The 27,225-nt window shown below is 43.1% G+C and overlaps 1 protein-coding gene across 1 annotated transcript in view; it reads right to left on the minus strand.

Moving 5' to 3' along the window:
• The window catches only part of MYO10 (myosin X), a 468,050-nt gene that overhangs the window by 82,066 nt on the left and 358,759 nt on the right, over window positions 1-27,225 (minus strand). The window contains exons 20-24 of the mRNA XM_030207302.1: window positions 14,875-14,999; window positions 13,424-13,538; window positions 10,056-10,162; window positions 8,477-8,689; window positions 1,814-1,853 (exon numbers count right to left, since the gene is read on the minus strand). Of these exons, the coding sequence (XP_030063162.1) occupies window positions 1,814-1,853; window positions 8,477-8,689; window positions 10,056-10,162; window positions 13,424-13,538; window positions 14,875-14,999 (600 nt within the window). The remainder of the gene's footprint in view (window positions 1-1,813; window positions 1,854-8,476; window positions 8,690-10,055; window positions 10,163-13,423; window positions 13,539-14,874; window positions 15,000-27,225) is intronic.

Here is a 27,225-nt window from a genome sequence, read left to right on the forward strand (position 1 = left end):
AATCAACTCAAAGTTTGAGTTTTTGAACTTGGGTCCTTAATTGGCTTACTTCAGATGTGCAGTTTTACAAAATCTGCAACTTATATACACATTATTAGCAAAATCGCCACTTAACACAATCATTCTCAACCCAGTCCTCGGGGCACACCTAGTCTAATCGGGTTTTCAGGATACCTACGATGACTATTCATAAATTAGATTTGCATGCAACTGAGGAAAATCCGATGGGACTAGGTGGAACAGAGCTTGGGCAGAGCAGGAGTTCACAAGTACATGTATGACTATAGAACATACTTTCACAGTCCAGGCCCAGGCATTTGCATGGACCTGTGCCTGCAAGGTAGGCACAATTTCTACCGCATACACTTGTATTTTAGCTGAACACTTAGACACTTAAGTGTCTACTTACCTTCTAAAGCTACGTGCTCTTTTATAACATTGTTCTCAAAGGCTGCAGCCGTATAAACTGAAACACCTATATCCTGGCTGGTTTTATAAAAGGGGTTTTATTCACTTTGTTTCACACACTATTTGTTTCTAAGATAAATTATTGTAATGTAATTTACTCAGGGACTTCAAATGTAAATACAAGGCGATTACAAACACTACAAAGAACAGCACTCAGATTATTAGTTAACCATAGGAAACATGAACATATTAAATCTTTTTTTTTTTTTAAAGGGAAAGCTTTGATATGCAACCTTTCTTTAGTTATAATCAAAGAAGTTTACATACTATATAGAGGTACTTGAGTGACTTGCCCAGAGTCACAAGGAGCTGCACTGGGAATCAAACTCAGTTCACCAGGATCAGAGCCCACTGCACTAACCATTAGGTTATCAGTTTCATACAAGATCGTGACCTTAACTCATAAGGCATAATATAACCTACATTTTTTGAATATTCCATATACTCCATCTCGAGTGCCTAGGTCCCCACAGTGCCTAGAATAAAAGCTTTTATTTATTTATTTTATTTAGCACCTTATTTGTAGAAGAAAGTTTTTTTAAATGTGAAATTCTACCAAAGACTCTTCTGATTAAAGAAGTATTTAATGTGGACTTCGGTATTTATGGCACGTTTCACTAGCACCTCTGTGGAATGGTAACAACTTTGCAAGATGAATGAGGATTTTGATTGATTTCTGTGTATGTGTGTGTCTAGATCTATCAATATGATGGAGTTCCTAAAAATAATATTTTTTTAAAAATTATTTTTATTTTATATATTTATTGTATATGTTTGTAAACTGCTTTGGTCTTTCCAGTTGAGCGGTATACTAAATTTTTAATAAACATCATAAGATTACACTCTAAAGGAGGAAGGACCCATAAGCTTGCACAAGACTTCATTTCAGAAGGAACAAAAATAAACCACGATAAAGAAGAATTACCAGGATATCAGCTGGAAGAAGGAACAACCTAGTGCAAACAATGGAGGAATTGCGTACAAATAGATTTTATGCATATTCACTTGGAAAATCCTGAAAACTCAAGACTATGTGCCCTCCTTTGACCTAGTGGTTAAAGAGCCGAGAACCAGGACAGCAGAATTCAAATCCTGTTTCTACTAATGACAGATGCACCTTGTGACCATGGATAAGCCCCTTTTCTCACCACCCATTTAAGAATGTAACTCTTCTGGAAAGGAACCCCTTGCACCTGAATATAACTTGTTAGGTACCTTGATGAACAGCACTGTATCAATAGAAATTTTTTTAAAATGTATCATACCACTGTCCAGTATCTAATCACGTCCCCAATACAGTCATCCAATTGTGGAGCACAAAGAGAATACGTAACATATACTTCACCTGTTGGGCCAGCAGCTCTGCTTCTCGTCTCTGTCGTTCTCTAAGCAGTTGTGGGGAAAAGATTAAAAAAAAAAAAGTTAGAAGTAATTGTACCCAAATTGTACTTGATATTATAGTACAAGGATTTTCTTTAAATTAGTACCTTATTTTCTTACTCCCGTTACTCTATCTGATCTATCAGTATGCTCCTTTTTTGCTTACACCCTATGCTGTCATTAAAATGTTTTATTGCACATTGTGTTGGCGTTATAAAGTAGAATACTGTGCCATGCTTTGTATTGTTATTTGAATATTTTTACTGCTGTAAATGTCTGTTGCCTACGTTTGACTTATTGTTACTGTACACCGCGCCGTGAGTGAATTTCTTCAAAAAGGCGGTAAATAAATCCTAATAAATAAATAGATAAGGCCAGGCTGTGCCAGATACAAACAGGGCAACTAAGGATAGATGCGACTAATTTAATTAGCTAAAGCCATGAGTATGGGTACTTTAATACACTGAGCACTGTGTCACTGATTATAGACATCAGTTTGGCTCTAGAGGGAGCTCTAGAGTGTACGAAAGCTCTGAAAGAGAAAGTGAGATCTGGAATACTGGAAGATTAGTCCTTGAGAGTCCTGAATAGGCAGGAAGTGAGTCGACTGGAAGATGATGTGAAAAAAACACCAGGAGTGTAGGACACATGTGAGCACCTGGAACCAATCAGTCTGCTGTTGAAGAGAGAAGGAAAGATAAATGGCACTGCAAGATAGGAGTTAAAAAAAGACATACAGTACAGTGGGACTTAGTTCTTAGGCAATGTGTTTGATATGTAAGGTCTCAACTAGAAGCTATAATAAAGTATCAACCTAGTAGGCTAAAATACCTGGGCAAGGGGTCTATGCTGCCTAACAGAAACACAAGCAAGGCTAAATACCTGCCGTGCCATTATAACATGGGTTCTTAACCAGTAGTCTCTGCACCCCGAAGGGGTGTGAAGAGTTTAAACAACAGGAAGAGAAGGGTCTTGAAATCTGAGGCAATTTATTGAAACTTTCTAGACAGAATGAAGGCAGTTATTAGGACAGCTACTTGGGGGACCTTTGTTATGGAATTCATTTCCTGCTACCGTCAGCAATATGACTTGGCTTTTTAAAACCAGTTTTATTTAGCTGTATTTGGACTTATGTGCATTCGGATCTTTGTTGTGATATTTATTTTCAGTTACTGTTAGTAATGAGATTAGTTATTTATATTTTGGTTTATCTTGTTTTTAATTTTAAATTTTGTAATTATGATTTTTTTTTAAATTATAAACTGCTCAAACTCATGTACAGAGTGGTATATCAAGTTAATAAATCCAATCCAGATTAATATTTATTGGTGCTTATAGCCCACATTGTTTGAACATTATTCAGTTCTCTGCCGCTTACAATAATTAAGACTAGAAATACATACAATATATTTTTACAAGTACTTCAAACAGTGAGATTTTGAAAAGAGCAAATACATAATGATATAACATTTGCTGTTTACTTCATTGTCTAATGATGCAAAAATCTGTTAAAAAGGAATGACCAATTTGAACCTGTATGTGAAAAATCTCTGTTCAATAGGGATTTATATCTGATGTTTTTATAGCTAGGAAAATGTAGTATAAGATAGATTTACCTACCTTCAATATGTCTACTAGATCAAGAAGCTATCAGCTTTATTATGTAATCTGGGTTTATGCCATAATTTGTAGATGAACATGCATGTTTTAAAGATGATTCTAGCTTTGATTGGTAACCAATGTAATTTAGATAATAGTGGAGATACCCTATCAAGTTTTGAAGCTTTAAATACGAGTCTAGTAGCAGTATTTAGGGTAGTTTAAAGGTTTTTGATGAGAGATTATTCCCTAAATAGACTGAGTTGCAGTAATCCAATTGTGAAACGAGCAATGTTTGTACAAGGGAATGAAAAGTAGAATATGGGAAGAAAGATCCAATTCTTTTCAGCTTCCATAAAGTTCTAAAGGTTTTGGTTACTACAGAATTAACTCAATCTTCACAGTAGGAATTGGTTGATGATGATCCCAAGAATTTTCAAATTATTTTCCAATTTTGATGGTAAAACTGGTCTGACTGCGGAAGTTGTTAGGACTAGAAATTAAGAGAAATTTAGTTTTCTCCTGTTTAATTTTATGTTTAAATGATTTTTATTAGCTTTTTCACTTAGCACAACATACTTATAATGCGTAATGTCCAGGCATTGTATTCCGCTAATATAGTCACTTCTATATTTTTATCAGTGTCTGGACTTTCTTTACAACTTGATTTCATAACACCCCTCAGTTAAACATCCCTCCCCCCCCCCCTCAGGGTCTACTACCCATCCCCCCCTCCCTAGAGGCAGGTCCCATTGACCTTTTATAGACATCCATTTTTGTTTGATTTATTTACATATTCAATAAATGTCTTCTGGCCGCAGGTGACATAGAGTCTAGAAAGGAACCCCATCTGCGTTGAAATCTCAGATCTCCATCCGGGGGGGCCGACGATTGATTTCTAATCTTTCAAATCTCATCAGCTGTATCATCTCCCCTCGCCAGAATTGGTTTTGAGGTGGTTTCGGGGACAACCAAGCTGTAAATATAGTTTTCTTGGCCACAATGATGGCCCGAGCCGCAAACTCCCGCATGCCCAGGGCCACCTGGCCTTGCGTTTGTAGTTTCCCAAACAACATCTCCTCCTGTTTAATTTTAGATGGAAGGATGTTGCCCAATTCGCCATGAGATCTAAGATTGATTGAACGTTGGAGAGGATATCCAGAATCAGAGTGTTAAAGGAAAGATAAATATGAATTTGAGTGTCATAGGGAAGATAAATTGTTGGCTTATATAAAAAAACCTGCAAACCTTTAGCCTCTAGGAGGTGACTTAGGGGTTCCATCATGATGTTAAAGAGAATGGGAGATACTGGAGATTCCTGTGGAACTTCACAATCCGGGGACCAGGCTGGAGAGGTGGATCCTCCCATTTTGACTTTGTGTGTTCTGAATTTGAGGAACCCCATGAATCACTTACGAACATCTTTGCAGATGCCCATTGCATCATGAATTGTAGATAAAATGCTGTGACCTACCATGTCGAATGCACTGGACATGTCGAATTGTAGTAAGATAATCATCCTACCCGTGCTTAAGGTTCATCTGAATTTAGATATGCTATAAAAATGCTAAATAGTAGTAATAGTAGTAGTAGATATTAATGTAATAAGAACCGCTTCGGTACTGTAGTTGGGTCTAAATTCCGATTGTGTGTAGTGAAGTAGTGTGATATGTATTTCATTAGCTGTTTTCCTACCAAGCCCTCCATTACCTTCACAAACAGGGGTACTGAAGTCACCAGTCTGTAATTGTATGTTTCATTCAATTTACCTGAAGGATTTTTAGGAATAGGAGTTAAAATTATATTTACGTTATCAGTTGGAAAGGAGCCAATTTTTAATATGGAGCATATGTAATTATGTAGGATGTTGATGAAAAAGTCAAGGGATTTTGAGATAATGTAGCTAGGGCACGTGTCAAAGAGTACAACGGTAGTGTAAGTATTTGCTGAGGAAGAATCTGACTTCTGTGGTAGGAGGAGGATTGAAACAGGACCAAATCCTATCAGTGTTTATGCCTTCATATTGATGTACGATATTCAAGTAGTTGATGAAATTGCTATAAGGCTTGCAGTTAATTAGACTTTTTCTAATTTTTTGCTCGAAGAATGTTGCTAGGTCAAGGGCAGATGGAACAGATTCACTTGATAGTTGGAGGTCTTTGGTATCAAGTAGTTTATTAACTAAATTATAAAGTCGTTACAGATTTTTTGACCCTCATCAATGAATTTTTCATAATATTTGAATTTGGCAGATTTTATAGCCAATTTGTATTTTGTGAGTGCTTTCCTCAGTTTTGTGTTTTCACCATTTCCTTTCAAGTTTTCTGCATAATCTGTTTGTGTTCATAGTGTTAGTATCAAAGCATGGTGATGATTTCGTTTTTTTGTTTTTATGTGTTCAGGAGCTATGCAGTCTAAGGTCTTTTTGTTGTTTCATCCCAGAGTCGGGATGGATTATCAAACATATAAATGGCAAGTGACCGACTCACCTGCAAATGCGCAGTAGAGACTTCCCTCTCTGTCCCGCCCCTGGGTCAAGACTTGATGACGGAACAGAGAGGGGAAACTGCGCTGAGGAGTGCACCACACGGAAGGGGAGGTGCCGCTGGCCCCCCTCCACCTGGGCCGGGCCCTCTCTTCTCTATTGAACTTACAGCGCCAAAACCACAGCAGGCAGATCAGCTCCCATCGGCTTTCCTTCCCTGCCTGTGTCCCGCCCTCACCAACGTTACGTCACATGAGGGCGGGACACAGGCAGGGAAGGAAGGCCAACGGGAGGCGATTTGCCTGCTGTGGTTTCGGAGGTGAGGCGCTGTACGTTTAATGGAGAGGAGAGGGCCCGGCCCGGGTGGAGGGGGGGCGGCGGCGGCGACCCCGGGGGGGGGGGGGGGGGGAGGAAGGCAGAAGAAATGCTGGACATGGGAGGTCTCAGAAGGGGGGCCTTGGAGCTGGGAGGGATGGACTTAGGGGAGCCTTGGAGCTGAGAGAGAGGGGAGCCTTGGCGCTGGGAGGGAGGAGGGGATGCTGGACATGGGAGGTCAGAAGGAGGGGGGCCTTGGAGCTGGGAGGGATGGACAGAGGGGGGCCTTGGAGCTGGCTGGGAGGGAGGGACGGAGGGGGGCCTTGGAGCTGGCTGGGAGGGAGGGACGGAGGGGGACCCTTGGAGCTGGGAGGGAATGGGGCCTTGGAACTGGGAGGGGAGGAGCTGGGGCCTTGGAGCTGGGAGGTAGTTAGACATCAAAATAAAACATACCAATACTCGCCCGTTTTAAGGGGCTTAACGGCTAGTCTAAAATAAATGCAAGTTGACTTGGAAATGGGACCACAATTCTGTTATGTCTATTTTGCCCCTTGTAAGTCGTGGTAGAGTGAAGAGTCTCAGATTTTGGGGACATTTCACTCCAATTAGTGTCAAATGTTAGCTTTTTATATGTAACTGCCACTAGTCACTAGTGGACATGGGGTATAGGAAAGGTGTGCAAGGCTTTCGCTCATCAATTAAAGGGGTGTGGGAACCAAAAAAAGGTTAAGAGACCTTGCATTAGAAATACACCACGGTTTAAAGTTGTGCCAGAGAGTTGAATGTGGACAGGGAATGTTACTGGCCAGGAATCCTGGTGAAAATAACATCCTGATTAGATTTAAACTGAGGAAACAGAGAAGCCAGGGCTGCAATTATAGAGCTGGCAAGGGAAGTCAGTTGGCACAGCAAAGTCCCTAGGCTGTAGTCCCATACAATGGAGAGTCAGACAAGATGAAAGAGAAACTTTATTGCCTGTTTGGGAAATGTACTTGGAATTAAGTTGTTTAAATTTGTTGTAAAGTTAAATGGCATATGAAATCTCACAGGCTGTAGATTATCACTGCTGATCAGAACAGTTGTCATTAAGGAACTCTGCTACCTGTTTGTAACTGTACATTGGATTAAGTTGTGCAAGTTGCTAATTAGCCAATGGTGAAACACCCAATTAAACATTGCAAGTAAAGCATGGTAAAGCTCTTTATTAGCATATTTTGTGCAACATATGTGAACACAATACTTGTATCAACGTCAATAAAAGTTACCCATCAACAACTCCTGTGTGACAAAATGAATGCACACAATAGTTACGTTTTATATTTGGACTGCAATCTTCCTCATCTCCAACATCTTGTTCCACCCCCCTCTCTTTGCTTTAACTTTACTGCCTCCACCACAGGGGCTTGCATTCTTATAACACCTCCCCCCCCCAAAACAAAAACAAACAAACCTGTAAATAAAGCATATAAAAAGTATGCCAGAGTTCCTGACCCACAGGCCGATTCTCAGAACTGCTCAAGTACAGCCAACAGCACACACTCCGTACCCCCGAGATAGTGCATAAAAATAACTCTCCAATGCTCAAAGGAAATTACATGTGTTCTGAAAAAGCAAAAGTAAAGGGAGGAATGTGCTTGGTGTATCTGCATAAGTGTTTTTGTGCAATACGCCAGGCAAACCTGACCGTGCAGCACACATCGGTGCAGCTCTTCCTCTGTGCCCTTAAATACACGCTTTCAATTTTTTAAAATGTATTTATTTATTTATTTTTTTTAACTTGAAAGGCTTACATGTAAGCACAGAAAACAGGTGCCAATATGCACTTTCACTTTCGGATTTGCCTGGACTCGCACACAGTACAGGCCTTTATTCCGCTTCCAAAAGAAATCAAAACCAGCAGATTTTAAACTGGAAATCAAAAGAAATCCTCTGCTCAAACCTTCTATTGCCAGCTCCAAGCTCTCATTGATCCAGCAATAAGAGCAGGGTTTGTATGCTGTTCTCTGAGCACTGGGAAGGCATAGCACATGATGTCATTAGCATACGTTTGACTAGATTTAAATACAATTTGCAGCCATTTCTGCCGTACACGTTGTTTCATGTGCTAAAGCCCTATCAGCATTCCGCGCTATTGCCGCACTAACCAGCCTTATCACTGGCAGTAGATTTTGACAATCGGCTTGCCAGAGAGGGCAGTCTACGACAGTATGTTATCTATTAGTGCATTACCTCTCCTCCTCTTTTCTCCGCCTTTCCTCTTCTTCTTCCCGTTTCTTTTGCTCCCGTAGTTTCTTGTACATGCGTCGAGCAATTTGGCCGCGCAACCGCTTCTGAAATGTAATGGCAGATTGCCGCAGGCGAAGGAACTTCCTTCTCCACAGGAAAGCTCGGTAATTTTTCTGTATCACCACCACACAGTGCAGCACCTTCCTATACCGTTTTCTACAGGGAGAGAACAAAATCTAATGTAATCAAAGATGGCACACAACTGAATGCTCTCTTATTCACTCTTATTTTGTGACTTTATGGGACCAAGAGAGTGGGCATTCACCCTGCAGGACTTCCATTCTGCTTGGTTTTTAGATCAGACCCTTTTTATTTGCTCTGCTCAGGAGCTTCAGCAGCTGCAAGGCAGCTGAACAAATCTGTAGGGCTCATTTCCAGCTTGGACTGGTGCTGACAAGGCTATGCCATCAAAGAGAGAAAAGGCATCCAGGAAACCAAACATACACAGCAGGACCTCTCCAAACAAAGCAAGGACCCTAGTTTTTCTGTGACATGTTGCTGTGTGTGTCTGTGTGTACAGGTCTCATATGCACAAGAAAAACAATGATATCATTATGCAAACAAGTAATCAAGAAGTGACTAAAGAAAATAGCTAGTGCCCCCCCCCCCCCAACGCTTAGTACATTATTCAAGAAACTGTACAAAGAGATTTAACATAATTCGCTAAATACATTTGTTTCTCCCACTATCTACTTAATTAGGTTTATTTGCTACTAAAAGACCTGAAAAAGCTTCACTACGTGAGAGGGGCAGAACAATTATCCTTTTTGATTTGCTTAGGGGAAACAAAGCAAAGATGACAGCCTAGCAGTTAGGTCGGCTCTGCTCTTTGTGTATTTCTGCTTCAATAGGGTCCAGTTTGGAAGGCTTTGTTTCTCCAGGGTAACAATTTGTGAAAAAGAGAGCTTGTAAAATTGGATCATTAGAGATTTGGTTTCAGGCCTCCATTAAGAGAGCAATAGAGAGTCTGCAATTAAAGGTCTGGTTCACCCTTGCTGAGCTGCAGCCAAGTTGCTGTTTCTACGGTTCTCTGCTGTTACCCTGTGGCTGTGGCTGCAGCCAAGAGTGGTGTTGGTAGGGTGCAACGAAGGCTACTGCCCTCGGCCCACCTGTCACGGAGGGCCTCGCAAACCTGCCCAGAGCTCAAAGCACAGCCCTTTGGTGCCCTCTCCCAAACTTCTGCCATAGGCCTCAGCATGTCTGAACAATGGCTCTAATTGCAGCATACTGCAGGCCTCAAACATGCACATTTTCTTGTCAATATTTAAAAAACAGCCACTATGCCGAAAAGAAATAAAAGATGTAATTTAAAAAAAAAAAATGTGTCTATTGGAGGTTTTTTAACTGTCGTGTTTTCTGACTGCGAGTGTGTCCCTTTTGAATCACAAATCAATTAAAAAAAATAAAATAAAATAAAAATCTAGGTTATCTGTTTATAACCTCACAGCACATGCTCCTATATCCACCCAGTCCTTTTTATAATCCCAGCAGCCAGGCATACTCCTTTACTAGATTCACCTACCGTGCCACATAGCCCAAGAGGTGTGCTTGGATGATCATGGCTGCCCTGAAGACTTCCACCTCTCGCAGTTTTTCTAGTTTGTGTTCCAGTGATTCACGAAGAAAGACCTGCAAACAGTGGTATATATATTTATGGGCTTCAAAGAAGCAAGAGAGTAAAAGACGCTCCCAACATCCTGGAAATACATATACAGAAAAACTTTCCATCCAGGCTAGTCACCATCAAAGACAGGTTGTTGGATTTGATATCTGTGGTTTGATCCAGTACAGTAATCTTATGTTATCTATAAACAGTCATTAGGAGGACCAGAGGCACTACAGAGCCTGCTACCAGAGAACAAACCAAAAATCAGTAAACCCTGAAAATGAAGTTGCTTCCTTTCTAAGGAAAAGTTGTGTCTTACCTGAATTTTCTTTCCTCTAGTTATATCAGACCAGTCCAGACCAATGGGTTGTGTCCATCTACCAGCGGATGGAGACAGACAATGAAAATAGTTCTCAAGTGATTCGCCCCTTAAGAATATCATGCTGCATAGAATATTCAGGATTTTTGAATATTCAAGCAATGGTGCTCAAAATCTGCCTGGTGGCCAATATTGAAACTATGAGACCAAATGTCTCAATTCAGTTAGGACCTTACCAACCATTGCAGCATATATTCTACTGATATGCAGATACTTCACTGAGTCAGGAGACATGTGACGTACAATAGGTTAGGAAACTTAAAAGAAGAATCAGTGATATTGTCATGAAATGCCTAGCACTCACCTGAGGTTAACCCCGTGACCACCTAAAGTGTCTGTCCCAGCAGTGCTTAGGCCTGCCTGCACCTGTGCACATGCTCTACACTGGCATACCCTCCACCCACCACACCTGGGTTCCGCTTGCCTCTGGGTGAGTCTCCCACCTGCAAGTTTTTTCCCTGGTGGATTCTAAGGACACTGGAGTCACAATCCCAGGGGTCCCATAGTTCCTAGAAACACCCATAGACCGATAACACAAACCACCAGGATTCTCAGTCAGTCCATGACAACAGAGCTAATAATAGGTTTATCATCAGAAAAGTGGAACAGTGAATGGTGAGAAAAGGTGTAAACAGCAAACAATAACTGGTAAATTAACAGGTGTCAATATTAAAACTAACTAGACACTTGGTTACTACCTGAGTAGCATCTGGGGAGTTCAGGAAAATAACTGCTCACAGGTTTTGAACAGGATCTCAGTGCAGAAATCTTTACTCTCCACACCCCCTCTCTGAGACTGGGGTAATGCAGCACATTATGGCTGTATTTTGTACTTTAGGGTCAATCAGAGCCTGGAGCATTAGCACTGAGGGGTATTTGGCCAATAACAGTGCAGGTTACTTTCCTACAGGGCAGTCACATCTGCAACCGCTTTAAAGCGGAGGACAGACACCACCTGCTGGCCAAACAAGAGAAATACATGTCATAAAAATAGTAATACAAATCACAGGCATGAAAATCCCATTTCGCCACAGATACTTGAAAAATATAGCTTGTAACTAAAAGAAAATGAATCAACTAGGGAGGGATTCTGGACTGGTCTGATAAGACTAAAGGAAAGAAAGATATCAGGTAAGATAACTTTTCTTTCCATAGCATCCTATTAGATTAATGGAATGTAGCAAAGCAGTGTCCCCAACACAGAGCGGGACCAAAAGATTGAAACACTCAAAAGAGAGATAAACTGGAATAGTCTTAGAGATCCTTTCCAATAGAAGAACCAAGGCCAATCTGAAGGACTCTGAAAGGACAAAGGGTATGGAAGAAGAGAATGAAGTGAGTCACATGATAAGTAGAACAGAAAATAGCATTGACAAGACAATGGAAGGGATGCATAAAGCAAGAAACAAACCCAACCACTGATTTTTCTTGAACAGGTCTTTGAAGGCAACAGCTCAAGACCAAAGCACATCTATGAAGGGAATATTGTAACTACAATAGAAGTTATGGAGCAGTTGAACATCCAGAGAAGGGAATATAAGTAGAAAGCTGTCAGGATCTGAAAAAACAGTGCAAGAGCAAGAAGAGAACATAAGTTCCCTGAGACATGACACAAAATATGAGGCACACAGTCAGGACAACCAAGAATGGAAGCCTATTAGGCTCAGAACAACAACACAATATCAGAGACTTCCTGAAGTTGTGTAACAGCCGTGGCTAATGCCAGTGCTATCGAGTTAGCTGTGCAAAACAGCTAGAGTGTAGAACTGCACCAAGTAGGTGGTTTATATAGCCTGACCCATATGAGTGGTTGGCAAAACTGTACTAAATAGTTGTGTGGAGTAGATGCGACATAGTCAGCTTCCAAAACAAGAGAGGATAGTTTACTGGCACAACCAAGCACCATAAGCAAATGCATCACGAGCATATAGCCACAGCTGCTGGAGCTATAGATGTGTCTGTCAAAACTGGAGACATCCATGCCACCATATAGCAGGAGTTATAGAAGCGGCTGTGGTGACTGGTGCCACACAGGGTGGATATGGTGGCTGGTAATCGAGACACAGCTGTAGTAGCTGAACCATACAGGCAGCAGAGTAGTAGAGGTGGATGTGGTAAAGATGCTGAAGGTTAAGAAAGAAATTCAGCTTTTTCAACTGAACAACACAACTGATTATGCAACTGTATAAGACAGACTGTTGTTGCATCTATGAAATCCTAGTACTGTGCAACCAAGCTGGTTGTTACAAGGATGGTAAATAGGCAGCTAAGTAGTATCTGCAATTGTTTCAATTATGGAAATGGCCCAGTTGTTGCAGCTAAACAAAGCAGGTGCCTACTGCAACTACACAACAGAGGGTGTGGTAGTAACAACCACACAGGTGGTACAAGTACCTTGCACTGTGGGAAAGAAAGAGGAGTTGGCGAGGGGGGGGGGGGCGGCACAGCTGGAGGGGTGACTGACAGGGAACAAAGTAGCTAGTTGACTGGTTAGAGCGAGAAAATGAAGTTAAGGGGGAGTGTGACTGATTAGGCAACTTATTAGCAGGATGGTATGTCTGGTTGGTCAGTGGCAAGAAAGTGATCAGCTGGCCGAAGAGATGAAGTGAAGTGACAGCAGCAGTCCCTGCAGGCTGAGTAATAGGCCAGCAGTTGGCCATGCAAGTAGCCAGCTGATTCTGGTCAGTTTAGGAAAGTAGACAGACAGTTCCTGCCATCAAAAATGTTTAAGAAACACTAGAATAAGTAGCCTACATTTTATGGTATCTTCACAGACAGGTTCATTTTATTTTCAAACTGTATGTAAAAATATTCTTGTGAATTCAATAAAAATGTAGTCTCACAACGTTGTGAAATGAAGGAGATAAATCACTTGTAACTGTCCAGCACTGCAGCTAGTGCCTACCTTAGTCTTTCCCAGCTGCCACTCGGTACCACTGTTGTCATTAAGGTGGAGCAACACAGCACATCTTCCCCGTACATCATCAGGAAGAGTCAGGGAACGCATCAGCACTTGGTACCTAGCCAAAAAGAAAATAAGTCTGGCAGGCAAACACAGCTATTTTTGCTCCTACTTAGGTTTTGTCTGTTTTTTTTTTCACCATCCCCACCCCCCACCCCCCAATTAAAATGAGAATGTGTTGAACTTCAGCACCATGCAGTAATATCCTTTGCACAGACCGCCAACCCAACAAACTCAAACAAAAACACAAAGTAGGGCAACTCAGAATTACTGTATCCATGCACAGATTGCCAATAATGGAAAACTACACAGAATAAAAACCAAAAGCACCATGGTAGCACCCAAAAGAATGCAAGTGTAAAATAAAGAGATAAGGGTCTCCTAAAGGATAGTGTTAACCACAAGCAATTTTCTAAATGACTTTCTTTCTACCTTTCCTCCCCAATCCTCCAGTCTGTCCTGCTAGCTTCAGTCACTGACAAACACAGAAGCAAATGCTGGCGCTAGAGGCTATTAGCACCATACTAGCACCGGGGTTTGCTAGCGCCCCATGATCAGAGCCCTCAAGCGCGTGAAACAACGCACACAAGGGCTCTGAACGCAACTAGCATGAAAATACATGCTAAACAAGGTATTCCTCCCCAATGATCAGCAGCCAGCGCGCCAAAGATTGGGTTGCTGGCCGCAGCAAACCCTACGCCAGCTCTGAGCTGGCATTAGGGTTTGCAGATCATTGGGGAGGAATGCTGAGCCCTGCCCCGATGATTCCCCCCCCCCCCCCCAGGTTCAGGGAGGGCTGGAGATCCGGTGGGTCTCCAGCTCTCCCCAACTCCCCCAGCAAAGGTGACCAACCAACTCCCCCCTCCAGCGACAGGGGAGCTGGAGGTCCGCTGGACCTCCGGTCCCCCCCCCCCCCCCCCCCCGGTTCAGGGAGGGCTGGAGATCCGGTGGGTCTCCAGCCCCCCCCCTAGTCCCCCAGCGAGGGGTCCCTGGTGGTCCAGTCTCCCCTACCTTGTGTGTTGAAGGAGGGAGATTAGCCTGCCTCCCTCCTCTTCCTGCAACGCTGCAAAATGGCAGCGCCCAGTCCTAACCAGTGTATCCTGGGATGCGCTAGGTGGGGCTATACTATATATAGGCGGGGCTTTTGAATCTCCCAGAACAATTGAGCCTGTCAGAGACCTCCTGGAGTTCTGATTAGTGTCTGCTCCCTCATTTGCAATTCCAATGTTCCTGTTTCACAGGTTACTAGAGGTCACATCAGAACTGGCTCTCAGATTTCCTATCTCCCTACCATGGCTATATATTCTGCTCCAGCAACATTACTGGCTCACCTCTCAGAAATCAAACCAGATCCTCTGCCTGGCCTATTTACTGCATCCAGGTAGCATCCTTACCTGGTACAAAAATCCTGGAACGGCCTCCTCACAGGAAAACCGGCCCTACGGATCCTCACTGTTTCCAGCATCCCGGAGTACCTCAGCTGGTTAAGTACCAAAGTCTGGTCAAACTGGTCTGGCATCTGCAATGAGGTGAGAGAGGGGTGAAGTGGTTAATCAGTATCCTATACAATGCCCTCCTGGATTTGAGCTTCCCCTCTTTCCTGATGAGGTTAGGGTTGTACCGCCTCAGAATAAGCAAAGGGAAATGAACACACAGAGTTCTGAGAAAACAGAAGCACCATGAAGTCTCACCAAGAGATTTCAACCTAACAAAGATTCATTCTGTATACTGTGCACAGTTCAGAAATCTATGTATACCCTGAACAATTATTAAAACAAGCAAAACCTGCAAGTCTGTCCTCGGCTGCTCCTCAGAGTGAAATAAGAGCTGCAACACGAAACAAAGCATCTCCCTGGCACTGGGTTATAGGCACCGTTCCCTGTCCATAAGTTTTCCCCTTTTTACACTTCAGCACTCAAAAAGACAACCGTAAAGGGTCAGCAAACATATTTACAAAAACAACTGAACCTTTACAATCTTCCTAATTCATTCCGGCTTTTTATTTCATTCTTTAAAAGCTATTTGTGTTTAAAGTTGCTTAAAGTTCTTTCACCTTACCATGTCATACCCACCAAAATCTAAGTTGGGAGGGGGGAGGAGGGTTGAGGACAAGGTTGCTGTGCAGATCCTCCTCACCAGAATCCCATGAACACATCACAGGAATACATGTAAAGCATGAATACAGCACAAACAGCTAAAGACTGGGGTAGACTGCAGGGCAGTGATAGAAGAGATTTTTTTTAACTGGCATGGCCATGGAGTAAGAGAGGGTTTAAAAAAATAATAATTTACAGAAAAGACACAGGAGTGTGAAGTATGAGCTCTAAAGTAAAAGAATACAGCTATGAAAGTGGCAGGCTGATAATGTCAGTCATGGAGCTGTAAGAACTGGAGTACCTAGTGGACCGTCATTCCTCTGAGGCACAAAATCTGATGAGAAGGGTACAAGCCATCAGCAAATACAAGTATGGACTACTACTAATAGCATTTATATAGCGCTACCAGACACACGCAGCGCTGCTACATAATCTATTGTCAATGTCTCCATGTTTAAAAAAAAAAATCTATTAATTCTCAACCAAGAATTTTCATCGACCTGCCAAAGCTACAGAATATTCAATTGACACAAAAGCTGTGCAGAAAAAGACGTTCAAATAACCAAGGTGTAATAGATACCTTACAGCTTTCAAGGGCTCTTACTAGCTATCCATGCAGTCTAATATAGCCATCAAAGTAGTTTATTCAAGATCTGAAGTTGAGAATTTTATTTATTTCATTGCAGAATGTGGCAAACAGGGTACTTGCAGGATTAAACAGTGCCCAGGATAAGGAACCATACATACTCTTTGGGTTTCATATGCTCAGACACAGACTCCAAAGAACAATAGGCCTTGGGCAATCACCCTGCTTACTCAGTACGCACAAGTTCTTCCCCTCCCCCAGAGAGGCAGACAAAAATCCCTCCATCAAATCTAACAGGGCCAACACAGAATGAGAGATTGTGTGGAAATGACCTCTTACAGTGGGACTACTCAGATGGCGGGCCACAAATCCTTCAGGTTTGGAAAGCCGAGGTGCTGTTTTTAGTCACTGCTCCAGCCCCTCATTCTCGTGCCTGAGTCCTGAATTCAGCTTCCACCCCTCTCCACCCCCCCACCCCTCGGTCCTCCACACTCTATTGTGGTCATGGCAGAGAGCACTGAAAGCTGCCCATCTGTGCAGTCTTTCCTCTGCCACATCACACCTCTCTAATGCCATTTCCTGTAGGTGGGGCACAGCAGAGGAAAGACTCCGCTGACTAGAGGGAACACCCTCTCTGCCATGACCTGCTGCAGCATCTGGAGCACTGGTGGGAGAGGGGAGGAGCTGGACTGGGGGTGGAGGAGGGAGAGAAGAGACAGAGACTGGACCAACAGAAGGAGGGGAACAACAGACTATGGATGGTGAGGTTCAGGAGGAAGGGAAGAGAAGCTGGACAAGGGGAAGGACAGGGGTACAGATACAGAAGAGATGCTGGTCATGGAAGGAACATAGGGACAGAGACACCAAGGGGCAATACTGGACATAAGGGGAGGGACACCAAATATGGGGGGATGGTAGTAACAAGGACATGGAGAGGGGAGATGCTGGACAGAATGGATAGGGACACAACAGAGATGAATGCTGTCGAGAGAAGAAATGCCAAAAGGACAAAATACCCTGGCAGGGCCGTGCCAAGGGTCTCTGGCGCCCCCCTGCATACTACCAGTTGGCGCCCCCCCCCCCTACCTGCCTGGCTCCAAGGCAGCGATTCCCCTCTCTCCCCTGCCCTCCCGCTCCCATGTAGGAACTGCCCGCCCTCTTCTCCCCCCCCAAGATCCTGTTCCTTTTTTTTTTCTTTTAAATTTACCTTCCGACGGCAGCGCAGCGTCAGTGAAGGAGGCGGCACTCCCAGTCCCAACGTCTCTAGCCTTCCCTTGTTCGCTGCTCACTGCCCCACCTTCTTCTGACGTCAAGGATGACGTCAGAAGAAGGCGGGGCAGTGAGCAGCGAACAAGGGAAGGCTAGAGACGTCGGGACTGGGAGCGCCGCCTCCTTCACTGACGCTGCGCTGCAGGAGGAAGGTAAATTTAAAAGGAAAAAAAAAGGAACGGGATCTTGGGGGGGAGAAGAGGGCGGGCAGTTCCTACATGGGAGCGGGAGGGCAGGGTAAGCACGCAGCGGCGGCGCCCCCCAGAGGATAGCGCCCCCCTGCGGCGCTTACCCCGCTTACCGCATCGGCACGGCCCTGTACCCTGGAGAGAGTTAAGAAAATGCAGAGAAAAGCAGAAGAGACACTAGGATCAAAGCAATGCTTGGACAGAAAAGGTACAAAAAAGTAGTTTTTGTTTCTGAAATTAATTGTAATATATGTTAGTTTTGGGATATGTATAGCCCCCTCCCCTTCCCTGCTCCCCACTACCTTGGCAGTAATGGTGCCCTATAACACTATGAGACATGACATGCATACGGAAGTTTGCAGACCTGGGTTTCAGACAACCTAAGTTTATGGACCTCCATTCAAAACATTTGAGTAGCCCTGTCTTATAGAGTTCCAACCAGCTGAAAAGCTTGCACCATGATTTGATGGCATGTTCTTTGCTAGTGGGAGCACACACATGGGTGGAGTCTGAACAGAATGCGAGCAGTGTGCATAGAAATTACACACTATCTTAAAAAGACACAATTAGCTGCAAGCAATTACACTAGCTCTAGGACTGGTTTTGACTCTTATGCCTTGAAGAACTTTTCTGTGCAGTAACTGTAGAGAATATGCTGAGCATACCCCCAACAGCTACCAGGCTCCTTTTACAGTTACAATTTCTGCTGTTAAAGCACAGTAAGTGCAAAACCTTACTGCACTTTCAGGCTCCTAAGGCAGATACATATGGTAAATTTGTATAATGCCAGGGATTAGATTTAAAAAGGAAAAGATGTCACAGAAAGCCATATTAATACATTTGGTCTAATGAGAGATTATCATTATTTTTTTTTTTCTTTACAGCATTAACCTTCCAAATGTTCATTCTTCCATTTGGTCTTACTTTGATTTATTCTTACTGTACACCGCACTGAGTGAATTCCTTCAAAAAGGCGGTACATAAATCCTAATAAATTACATTGTAGCCTATTTGTAAACACACACACACACATATATATATATATACATACATACATATATAAAGAAAATTGCCCATTCAAAGCATTGCATAAATTGATCCTTGTGGTGTCACCACACTCACCCTTTCATGAAGCCCTGATGAGCGCGCTTCCCTATGTCCTGAGCACACCAACCATTCCCAGCAGATACTAAGAGGAAAGACTAGGGCTGCCCTGCTTTCATAGGACCTGGTAGTCATAGCAACTATTTCTAGCAGAAAAAAGGAGGGGGTGCACTGTGGCAGGCCTCCTAGGTTGGGGCTGCATCCACACTCAGCCGCCTGCTGAGAAAATCCAGCCAGATCTTTCAGCGCTCATCTACCAAGCAGCCAGACCCAGCCGCCCACTGTGCAGCTGTGTGATTCGCAGCCTTCTGTCAGCTTACTCTACACCCCAGGCACACCAAACACATTTTGCACAAGGACCTTCTTTCCCCCAAACCTGATGCTGGCTCTCACCCCTTGCCCTGTTCAATCCTCTTTCATATACCCTCTCATCCCAAGATCCCATCTCAACTCCTTATTCCCATCCATGGAATGAAGGAATGGCCAGAACAGAGAGTAAAGAACCAGGGAAGACAAGGCTGAGATCTCATGTCTTCCCCACAATGACAAAAGGGATGTCATAATCCTCCACTGCCTCAGCATACAAAGTTGAGCGCACACAGCATACAATGGGCACACACATGCAAACGGGGTTCTGCACAGTTGCTAACAGTGTGCACAGCCTTGCATTAGAAGTGCACATTTGTACTGATCCAGGGAAGTGTGCAGAATACTCAAAAGCTAAGCACAACACCAGCGATTTAATGCCAAGCATGAGGTGGTGGTGAAGGGTTAGCTTGCTCGTCTGTGGATGGCATTGTGAGGATTCAATACCTGATTCTTGTATTTGCTGCAAGAGTAGAAGACCTGTAACTTTTTTTCTGGCATTCATGAAAAGCATGCATTAAAAAAAAAAGGACTGAAGAGCCAGTCTGTTGAGAGCACACAGTGCTGAGCTAAGGGCAGCTACAGCTATGCGCAGTTCTGAACAGAAGAAAACTATTGAACACATCAGCACATAAATATCTGTTTTGCAAAACCTTTTATGCAAAGAATATCATATACTGTTTGTGCAGTTCTAGCTGCCCTTTGCACAGAACTGTGTGCTCTGAACAGTCCAGTTCTTCCAGCAGAAGTTGGCATGCAGGTTTTGCTTAGGGCCTATTTGCATGTAATTTGTTTACTGCATTGGCAAGCAAAACTTTGACGCTACCCTTCTGTTAAGAAGTTGTGACCTAAACTGTCAGTGCACGGCTCTAATGACAGCTTACTACATTGGCCCCTTAGATTGCAAACTCTCTTTTTTTAGTTGTTGTTGTTACATTTGTACCCCGCGCTTTCCCCACTCATGGCAGGCTCAATGCGGCTTACATGGGGCAATGGAGGGTTAAGTGACTTGCCCAGAGTCACAAGGAGCTGCCTGTGCCTGAAGTGGGAATCAAACTCAGTTTCTCAGTTCCCCAGGACCAAAGTCCACCACCCTAACCACTAGGCCACTCCTCCACTCCACTCTTGGGCTAGGAACTACCTAATGAATCCAATTTTAACTTGCCGTGAGATAAGATTTGAAAAAGAGATTAAACCAAATCCAAAATCTGTGAGATCCTTTCACCTGCCCTTTCCCAACACTTTATACACTTCATATTTTATTTAGTTAAAAAAAAAAATTGTAACCCACAGTATTACAATTCTAGGTGGTTAGCAATAAAAACACACACAAAAAGATATACAAACTCATCAAAAAACATAAAAATAGTCCAGTAAAATAAACATGACAAAAAAACAAACAGTGCCATATGTATAAATCAATTTAATCACAGTGAATATGCCAATTTAGCAAAAGTACAATAACGCTTAGTAAGTTAAGCAGAGGCACAAGACTACATGAATAGGTGTGCTTTCACTTGTTTTCTAAATTGGATTACAGAGGCAATTTTGCACAGTTCATTTGACAGAACATTTCATAACACATCGTCTTAAGACAGAATAAGGAAGAGAGATATTCATTTAATCCTATATGGTGGAACGAAGGTAATCAAGCAAAAATATATCTGCAGAGCAAAAAGTAAACACAAGCAGGTAAATCCTTAATGAGTTTCAATAGCTAAAGGTGCCTCATCATTCAATGCCTTATGAGTTAGAAAGAATACTTTAAATGTTCTCTCCATTGCATAGGTAACCAAGGTAAATCTCTAAATATATACGTGACATACCTAAACTGAGAAACATTAGCTTAAAAGAAATGTGCAGCTGCGTTCTGCACAATCTGCAAGGCATATAATCTGCATGCAGGCAGTCATAGGTACATTGAATTGCAATAGTCTAATAAAAGTGTAATCAAACATTGAACTACTAGGTTCTAAAATTTGACTAACAAAGCAAACGTTTAAGAGACTCCTGATCAATTTTAATTTAAAAAATACCTTTTGTACAGTATTTTTAAGCTGGAGACAAAGCGATAAAAATGAATCAACCATGACGCCCAAATACTGTGAAATTATGGGAATTTTCAGATTATCAATAACTAAAGCATCAGGAACCATATGAGGAGCTACATTCCTGGAGAGAAACAAAATCTGTATCTTGGCCACATCCAATTTGAATCCGTTTCCGGTCATCCATGACAGCGGAAATTGCTGAGAATTATTAATCGATCCAGTAATTGGAAAAAATTTGCATCAGCATATCATCAAAACTGGACATCTAAGCAACAAAGTATTTGACAAATAGGACTCATGTAGACGTTAAACAGTATGGTGGATAAGGCGACCCTTGTGGAGCTCCAGATGGTATAACTCATCCATTCAGAATGACCATTTCCTATCAGAACTCAAAAACGTCTGTGGGAAAAGAAAAGCATTAACCCCCTACTACCCAAGGCTTTCAATTGAACTGACAATATCATAGTGAATCAAAAGCTGCAAGAGATGTGTAATGTGACCATAACATATTCAGTATCTCTGTCAAATCTTGAACAAATGGAATCAAATATTGAGATTAAGGTCTCTCCCACCAGCATTTTTCTTTTCCTGCCCACGTCCTCACTTCTATTTATTCCGTGGACCATCTTCCCCCATCTCCCTACTCTCAACACTCCTAACCTCTTTTTGGGACCAGATTATTATATTGGGCACTAGCAAAAAAAATATACGTTTGTAGGCTCCTGCCTACCAATTTACATCTTTCCTCACCAAACTCCTCCCCAAAACAGAGATCTTTATCTGTTGCCCCTCTTCCCATCCACACACTTCAGCTCTTCAGAACTGGAAGGCCCTAATGTAGAACCTAGCTGTGCCCACAGCCTCTGTAACAGTGAACATGAGGACTATATAGGCACATGCTTCTAATGCAGTAGCTTAATGGTTCTAAGAAGGAATATTTTAGGACAGTTGGTGCATTATTCAAACTGCAGCACTGATTTCAGAGGGTAGAATCAGGGACTCCAAACAGCACAATCAATTGACATGTAAGTTCAGAAACATGACAAAAAGTTTGCTTCCTGGAACTGGGCTATTTGGCAGTTCTGCAGCAGCAGGTTAAGAACCAGGGAAGTGGAGTAAGTCATTTCACCCTCCACCACCTGTGGTAAAACAAGAAATGCTAAGGGTGGACTGATCCAAATACTGAGAAAGGACAGTGTGTCGGTGTTATGGATTTGCAAACTTTTGTAATATACCATAGATCTGATATAACGCAAGACCAGTTACAACGAGGTCTGAGCTTGGACCCCAGAATTTCATGTGTTTCAAGCGTGAGCTAATCATTTCTAGTTATTTGAATCGGCACAAGACAATACTGGCTAACATGGAAATGTCTTGAAAAAAAGGAAAAGAAAAGCATGGTCAGTACAAGAAAAGGTACAAGCCTTAGACAGTTAAGGAAGAAAAAGTTAGAACTTAGAGCACTTCTAAGACAACTGCCCAGTACATCCCTCGGAAGAATACCTTATCAGCCGTGATGGGAAACTTGAGGTCAGTTACCTCCTAAAAAACACCACCTTCAAGATTCAACCTTTGGAGCAAGGTGTCATTTCAACATTCAAGATGCATTATCACAAAAATGTAATAAAACTGATCATGGATGAGGAACTAACCGTAACTGAATGTCTGAAAAAACTAACACTCACCAGTGTTTTCGATTTAGCAGGACAGGAATGGGATGTAACAACACCATCTACAATTGAAAAATGCTGGGAGAAAGGGTTACACAAAGCATTTGCACCAGAAACAGGGGATCCCGAAAGTGAGTCGGATGCCAAAGGGAAGACAGAAGTTCTGTGTCAAGAACTGTTCACGCAGTGTTGTATTAAGGACACTATGGATTGGATTCATATTGATGAGTGACATACATAAGATCATCTAAATGACCAGACAATTGCAGCGAATGCTGTAAGTTGTCACACACATACTGAAAATCAGTCTCAGAAGAGCAGTGATGAAGATGACTCTCCACCACCAAAAATTACAAGTTGGCTTTAGTGGCAATGGATACTGTTCTTCAATGGCTACAATCTGAAAAGGTGGAAATGATTCATATTCTTCATCTGAAATTGATTATTGAAATTGCAAAACAGAAAAAATGAGAAATATCAAAACTGAACTCATTTACTAAAGCAGGATGTTAATTTTAGCCTGTGTTTTCTGCGTTGTGACCACATTCAGTTTTAATGTGTGGATATAATGTTTAATAAAGTCCATTTAATCTTTCATTGAAATGTGCAGCCTTTTACTGAAGTGTGGGTGCAGGTAAAAGAGACCCAATATAATGCAGACTCACAACATGGTGTAAAGATTTGGACCCCGTCTTCCGCGTTATATTGGGTCTATGGTGTAGCTTTCTTTGGTGCATCTGAAAGGGTACAGACAGAGCAGAGATAGTATTAGGCCAGTTTTTAAAGGAATTTGCCCGACAGCTTAATAGTTAGCTGGGTCAAGTCTGTGTACTGAATATTTACCCTTCTCTAAGTAAGCGTAGAGGTACATTTGTATCAATGAACTTTTCTACTCAAGGAAAAATTTTATTTATATAAGCAGAGCTGGTCTTATCAATTGCAGGGCCCTGTGCAGACCAGTCCGATGGGGTCCTCCAGCCCTCGCCTCGCCCCATTATCCCCGCCCTATTATCTACCTTGTGTCTTTCTCCTTCTACTTCCCCAAATCCAGTATCCCCCTCTATCTCTGTATTCACTCCTTATCAATCCTCCCCCGCCTCAAAAAAATGGTCATTTTTCTCCTTCCCCCCACCCAACACAGTCCACCATCTCTGCCTCTCTCTCTCTCCTCCATATCCTGAACCTCTCCTTCTGTCTCCCTCCTCTTATCAAACATCTCCCCTCTTTCTTCCTTCCACCCCCCTAATGGTCAGAGTATCTTTCTCTCCTCCTCACGTGGTCCAGCATCTCCCCTTCTTGATACCCATCTGTGACCTCCCCTCAAACCTTCCTTTCACAGTTCTTTTTGTAGTTTTTGCAACACCACCACCAATACCTTGAAGAAGAGCAAGGCACAGTGGAGCCTCGTGTTTGAGCTTTTGGGCCCCCTCCTTAGTGTCTGCCCTGGGCCCCATCATGGCTAGCTGGTCCTTGGAAGTACTGAGATCTTTCCACTGCTGGTGACTAAAGTAATTTGGTAGTTTTCCCCTTCTAAAATGACAGATCACGCTTCTTCTGACCTTATTCCACAGGGCCTTTGGCAGAGGCCTGCCACTGTACCTGAATTCTAGCTTAATCCATACTGACCCCTCTTCATCCCTGAGATCATCTCAGGTCCATCAGCCGCTCCTCATCTCCCTCAACCCCATCTCCGAGACTTGAATCTATTTGCAGAGCCAATTTGCTCTGTTTGGTCTTTATGCTTTGGAACTTCCTTCCATCTGAAGTATGGAGGAATCTTTACAGAAATGTTAAAATGGCGTCAAAACATGACTGTTTCATCTAGCATTCTGTGCCTGGCCTAGCTGATACCCTTAATATTTAATGCAGCGGATCAGATTATTTCTCCTCCCCTGTTGTGTCCTTATTATGTTTCAGTTTCTAGATAATATTGTCATGCCATACTCTTCACTTCCACACAACTATATGTTGTCAGTGCTCTACTACTGCTCATGCCTCCACTATCTTGGATACTGTAAACAGTAATGTTCTTCTAATTTTGAACAACAGTTTACCAAACACAAGTAACAAATAGATATCCCGACCTATGTATGTATATGTTTTTAAGCTAGTTTCAGAACCAAAAGGTTATGTATGACAATGTTATGTCTGTTTAAGACATGACAACGCAAGTGGTGTGGCCCTTACAATGTGACCAAACCACTACCAAGATCAGCTGTGGGGACCAGGAGCACACCGATGATAACATTGGCAGGGGCGCATCACCCATCCTACCCTGTCCTTGAAACAATCATGTATGTATGTATGCATCCATCTGTGTATCTCTACTAACTTTTTCTCTTGGTTTCATATCCATACTAAATATTCAGGACATGTTGAGGGAAGGAAGACCATTTATGGGATCCACACGTGTGCCATGTTCTCGTTCTTTTAGTTCTGGGTGGAATGCCTTTATATACGTTATAAAGAAAATATTTTTTCTGGTTCCAGAAACAAGTGAAGATCACAGAATAAAAAGTCCACAGTCTGACACTGATAGAAGAGAAAAACTCCAGGCTAAGGGTCCAGATGGAAGGCTTCATGTGTCCTCCTCAACTGTGAATAATCTTTTTATTTATTTACCATATTATCTAAGGTCAACCTAATTAAAGACCCCCAATCCCTGGTGCTTAACATCTAATCTGCCTTTCATTTTCTCTCCTCCTTCCCACCCCCATCACACCCTTTGTACTGTTAAGGGTTATCAATGAAATCATTCAGCCTACTTGATAGCTGTTGGAGTGCCATGAAAAACATGCTTTTCAGTACTAATTAACAGACAGCTGCCCTTCTCCTCCCATATCCTGATAAGATGACAGAAAAGGGGATCACTATTGTCCAGGACAATGAGCAGAACCATGCCACATGTCTAACACACACTACCCTATTTGCAGCATAAAGCATGGCAATCAATCTACCAGATGCACTTACTCAGATGGCAAGCAAGCACATCATAGAACCATTATTGGGGAAAGGGGCCTATTCCAAAAAGTGAGGCTTCATCTTAACTGGGGTGGAACCACTGGTGCTAACTTTTAAAAAAAAGGAGACAGAGCAGCTTTTAAATTAGAACCTGGGGGTGGGGTGGGGAGCTGACAGTCATTCAGGAGTGCGTCGTCGTTTTGAGTGAGGTATTTTTGAAGGATAATATCAAAACTAGGAAGTTAGGACATCCCCAAAGCAGGGGCGTATCTGGACTCCGGCGGTAGGGGGGGCCAGAGCCAGAGGGAGGGGGCACATTTTAGCGCCCCCCCCCGCCGCCGCCGCCGCCGAGCCCCCACCGCCACCAATAACTTAGTCTCTCCACCCCCCTCCCGCCGCCAACCCTCCCCCGCTGCCGTTCTTACTTTTGCTGGCGGGGGACCCCAACCCCCGCCAGCCGAGGTCTGCTTCCACCTGCCGCTGCCTTCAAAACTTCTTCTTCAGCCGGCGGGGGACCCCAAACCCCCGCCAGCCGCCCCGCGCTGTTTAAAATTCATCTTCGGCCTCCGTGGCCGTGCTGCTGGGATAGGCGGCGCTGTTGAAATCCACTTCGGAGTCTGACGTCGCAGCACGTACAACGTACAACGACGTCAGACTCCGAAGTGGATTTCAACAGCGCCGCCTATCCCAGCAGCACGGCCACGGAGGCCGAAGATGAATTTTAAACAGCGCGGGGCGGCTGGCGGGGGTTTGGGGTCCCCCGCCGGCTGAAGAAGAAGTTTTGAAGGCAGCGGCAGGTGGAAGCAGACCTCGGCTGGCGGGGGTTGGGGTCCCCCGCCAGCAAAAGTAAGAACGGCAGCGGGGGAGGGTTGATGGCGGTAGGGGGGGCCAGGGCAAAATCTGCGGGGGCCCAGGCCCCTGAGGCCCCACGCAGATACGCCCCTGCCCCAAAGAGAAGCTGCAACAAAGGCAAAAGGAAAAATCAGGAGCCTTTAAAAGGGAGTAAAGATTACAAATTATCCCTGTCATCTGATAAGCTGCTTGTAGATACAAACAAACACATTTTGAAAATCTGAATACAAGGGGGACTTCCACACCGTTTAATCTAACAATATAAAACAAAAATATCTATGATAAGCCACCCAACTCATTAACGAGTGCTCCTTTATTATCAACCTGGGACCCAGACTTACTGTTTATATGTCTCTTCTCTGCCTCATGCTGACTATACAATATGGCCATGGCGTTGTTATATAACTAACTAGTCACCCGGAAACAGCTGATCACAACAGTTTGATAAGATAAGTGTCTAAGGAGCCGTGTTCAGATATACGAGACTCTACCTCTTATAAGCTTGCAGAGTGACTTCCAATATACTCTCTACTATATATTTTTGTTTTATTAGATCAAGGGCAGATACTCAAAACTCTGGTGCAGAACAACTCCCTAAT

This window comes from Microcaecilia unicolor, chromosome 1 (assembly GCF_901765095.1).
Source record: "Microcaecilia unicolor chromosome 1, aMicUni1.1, whole genome shotgun sequence".
Lineage (NCBI taxonomy): Eukaryota > Metazoa > Chordata > Amphibia > Gymnophiona > Siphonopidae > Microcaecilia > Microcaecilia unicolor.